The sequence below is a fragment of the Apium graveolens genome, chromosome 5 (genome assembly GCF_009905375.1).
Source record: "Apium graveolens cultivar Ventura chromosome 5, ASM990537v1, whole genome shotgun sequence".
Taxonomy (NCBI): Eukaryota; Viridiplantae; Streptophyta; class Magnoliopsida; order Apiales; family Apiaceae; genus Apium; species Apium graveolens.
Window position 1 is genome coordinate 304,066,528 of NC_133651.1, and position 4,726 is coordinate 304,071,253.

At 30.8% G+C, this 4,726-nt stretch overlaps 1 protein-coding gene across 1 annotated transcript; it reads right to left on the bottom strand.

Moving 5' to 3' along the window:
• Window positions 1–3,671: 3,671 nt before the first annotated feature.
• Window positions 3,672–4,221, bottom strand: LOC141723671 (DNA-directed RNA polymerase V subunit 7-like). Its single transcript, XM_074525528.1, has one exon. The coding sequence runs from the start codon at window positions 4,219–4,221 to the stop codon at window positions 3,682–3,684; it is 540 nt and encodes a 179-aa protein (XP_074381629.1). The 3' UTR covers window positions 3,672–3,681.
• Window positions 4,222–4,726: the final 505 nt, after the last annotated feature.

Below are 4,726 nucleotides of genomic sequence, written 5' to 3' on the forward strand. Positions count from 1 at the left end.
GATCAACATGCACGGGTTTATAATACTTGCATTAAACTGGACTAACACAGTTTCTAAATCTACCTTGTACATTTCCATTTCATGTGTTAGAAAATCTGTGCAAAATCTATTAGGTCTGTGACCCTCCTTTATCTAGTGAATCTTGACCCTTGATCTTGTATTTTTCAAGCTGTATTTGCAGACTTTCCAATTCAGGGATAGAATCCCATACCTTCTGCCTGTCTCATATGTGTGGAACCAGGTTATTTGTTGACTGATAATCTTCGATCTTCAAGTTGTCTGCATTCTGAATTATGGAGTTATTTGTCGATATCTATTTTGTTCAGTAGAGATGTCACATATCGATAAGTAAAATGACTTATCGATGTCTTGAGTTATCTACATGTGTTTTTGACTTGCCGAGGTCTCCAGTTCTCTACAAGTAGAATTAACTTGTCGATATCCCCAGTTCTTTAAATGGACTTTTTGACTTGTCGATATCTCTAGTTCTGTACATGAAAAATTTGACTTGTCGATATCTCTAATTCTCTACATGAAGAATTGACTTATCGATATCTATAGTTCTCTACATGTACTTTTTGACTTGTCGATATCCCGAGTTCTCTACATACATATTGACTTATCAATATCTCTTGGGACTTCTCTACAAGTCATTTTAGACTTCTCGACACACTTCTCGATATTTCTTGATTTGTGACTTGTAGGATATCTGACTTAGAACATTTTTTCTAAAACAACATTATTCAACTCCAAACTTCTATACTTCTCTTTGAGGCATGATCATGAATGATATTTTTCCAGAATTTATTCCTTAGTTTGATGGTTCTTCACAGATAATCCTCCAGTCTAATCTACTTAACATTTTTACAGACTCGAGAAATACAATTGCAGAATACAAAATACAATTGCAGAATACAAAATTAGATTATCATAATTTTATTAGCTATTTAAATTTTAATATTTTCACAATTTTAAAAAATAAAATAATTTTATTATATTTATAAATATTATTATTAAATATTTGAATATAAAAATATTTATAAACTTTTGAGAATATTCTGAAAATAAATTCTATAGCATTACTGATTTTTATTTATACTTTTAATATTGTAACACTGTATTATATTATATATAAATGAAATATTAAAAATTTGATCATATATCCTTTTTTGCTATTTGAGTTTAATATTTAATTTTACTACTTATACCAAGACATAATATAAACACAATTTTAGAGTTGAACTCCTTAACCTTATACAAACTTACTCTAAGTAAATCAAATATAATTATTAAAATATTGTATCTTTTTTCCTACTTAGAGTTTAATATTTACTTTTATCTCTTACACCCAAGATATAATATACATACAATTTTAAAATTAAACTCCTCAACCTTATACAAACTTACTCTAAGTAAATCAATTATAATTATTTAATATAAACACATGTCTTGTACCTACTTATTTTAAAACATAGTTTAAGAGTTAATAATTTTAAAAAAAAATATTTTAATAAACATCTTAACAAAAATAAATATAAAAAATATAAAAAAAATATTAGAATAACTTATGCTTCATACAAGATATAAGGTAGTTTGATTAATACTGACATAATAAAATGGTAAAGATATTATTAAAAAAATATTGTTTATAAGTCAAAAACAAAAAATTGACTTCAATCAAAGAATAAAAAATAGGGAAATTCTTGATGGTACCCTCTTAGATTTATATTTTCCAAATGATACACAAAATAGTTTTAGATTTGAGATGGTACCATTCTACTATTATGTCATTTTATGTTGTATCCCTACCGTGAACTTTTGTTAGTCAAATGTTACAGTTTTGGTATTGTTCGAAAAAGTCAATTCTAGAATGGCACCATTGATAATTTCTCTTAAATATGTGTAAGATTTTCTTATTCGAATCCTATTATTCTAAAAATACAATGTGCTTTTATTACTATATAAATGTATTTGTATATATAAAGGATGCTGATCTATTTAAGAAACACAAATTTAAAGTAGAAATATAAACTAAGGATGACTTCGAATCCCCTACAAATGGGGATTGTGTCACGTGATATGATCTAGATGATTAGTGATTAACTAATAAAGATTAAAAATCACAAATATGTACAAGACTGTGTATTCAGTTATTCGATAACGAACTGAAATATAATTTGGTTACCAAATAAGAAAAAATATCATATCTGAACAAGGAAAAATATCATATCCGAATACACCCAATTTGATTGTCTCTAATTTTATTCGAACAGTTATCCCTCATTTTAACCTAACCCCGACTTTAACAACGGATATTTAGTCGAATTTGTATGTTTAAATTTTCAGAATAATAGGATTAAAAAAATCATAATAATATTTAAGAGAAATTAATAATGGTACAATACTATAATTGGCTTTTTCCAAATGATATCTAAAATATAACTTTTAACTAATGGAGGTTAACTGTAGGGGTATGTATAGAATGACATAATAGTGGAATTGTAACATCTGGAAGTAAAATAAAATATTTTGTGTACAATTTGGAAAAACCAATACCGTCGCCATCTAGAATTTCCCTAAAAAATAAAAAGATGACACAGAATGATAGAAAGTGTCCTTTTTGTAAAAACATTGGACTTCAACTTCAATAACAAACTTGACAAAAGAAGCTATTGAGATTCTACTTTGACAGATGGGTGTTAATCATAACTTGAACCTCAATAATAAACTTGATAAGTACGAGCATTTGGAACTGACAAGAGGCTTGAAATAACCAGCTGGTAATCTATTGGTAATGTAATGCAACTTCTCAGGAGTTTGATTAAGCAGTTAATTATATGTCAATCTCTATTTTTATAACTAAAACTTTTACAATCAAAGTCACAACTCATAAATGTCTTGGTTCGTGCTGAGTTCTGGTATTCTAGTACGAGTCCTGTCCTACAGTCACTACTCACTACTACGTTTTCTAGGGAGATAGTGTAAGTTGTTGTTGCGTTTCTTAATAACAGAGCTAATGCAGCATATCAAAACATTCCTGCATGCATATATGATGTCAAAGTAAAAGAACCACAAAAGATCTCAACACACCATTTTCACTCTAATCAACCTCAGAAAGCTAGTCAGAGTGCTTGTCCAGATGGCCATTGCATAATGTATATTCTAAGAGTGCTTGGTAATTTATTGCAACAACTACATTACCAGCTGCAGCAAATTTTAATAAGTCCAGCCGCTTACGATACTGACAACAAAAGGAAGGCAATTAGATATAGGTGCAAAAAAATTACAATTAAAGCTTTGAAGCTGCAAGCATACAAAGCATTTGTGATGACAGATGATAATGAATAATACGTTTATAATAAAGGATTACAATGACAATGGCAAATGATGCATCTGCAGAAGTGTATGATAACCTGATGTAACAAGCAGTGTAACCAATGGTATTAACATGGCTAAACACTTAAACTACGAAATCTGCAATCTAATATTTTTAATTCTGCACTTCCATTCTTAAAACCTTTTTTTGTCCATAAAATGACATAATACTTAACTCAAATGAAGTGCAAAATATTAAAGTATGATATCCAAATAAACACCACAACAAGGAGATAGGAATCTACTTCCATACATGAATCTACAAGTTCGACAATAAACATCCAATGCAGGTGATATTAGTAAAAACTACTCAATAGGCCCCAAGTAATCACCATTTATGTTGGCAACCGCATAAAATTCCCTTTCAGCCTCCATATACTTGACACCAGTGACCATAACACGCAGCTTGACACCTTTCTCAATCTTTGCTGACTTCTCGCTCAGAAGGATAGGGTTCTCACCGGGAACAAAACTATAACCCAGTATCCTGAGATGCTTAAGATACGAAAGATAAATGTGCTCAAGTGGTCCACTCCTCAGGAGAACGCCTTGCTCATCTACCTTATGGACTTCTCCTTCTAGAATCTCACCAGCAAAAGCTTTATAGGTGATGCAGGAGAAGGTTACAGGAAAGAGCACATCGCCTGAGTGCTGTCTGACTTTTCCTTCTCCTATTTTGTCCAAAGTAGTGACTGCGAGAAAATAACCAAGAGCGCTTGTAGCTTTCTTAGCAGAAAACTCATCCAAAAGGCGGACTATTATCGCCTTCTGCCGTGCCAGTCCTTCGACATCAAGATTCTCAGGAGGAATTATAACATTCCATTGCAACTGTGCCTTCAGAAACATTTTGGCAACAGACCTGCAACATCACGTACAATAAGAATTATAATAAATCAAATCATTATCATGATAAACATGAAAAAAGCATTTGGCAAGTTGACAGCGGAAGCTAGCTAATCATGCCATCTAGATCCTTCACTACACATTTTCATTTCAATTAAAAAAAAATGGACGAACTGACTGTAGAACACACTACAGACCAAACTGCAAGGGAATTTTGCGGTAATCAACTGTTGACAGTGGCATTTGAAAGAAAAAAATAACCCTAAAAGATGATAACTGTAGTGTTTGTTCCTGCTAATGATAGAGCTGATGTTGTAATGCTAAAAATGAGTGCACAATCAAAAAGTTCCAGAAATCTATTAAGCAGCCACACAGATCATTATAGTATCAATACTAAATGGTATTGGCCATATACTGTATGCATAATAGCAGGTAATTCATCATCTTGCACTTCATAATTCTCGATTCAATTTAAGCTTATATTTGAAGCTATTTGTCATCACAAGTT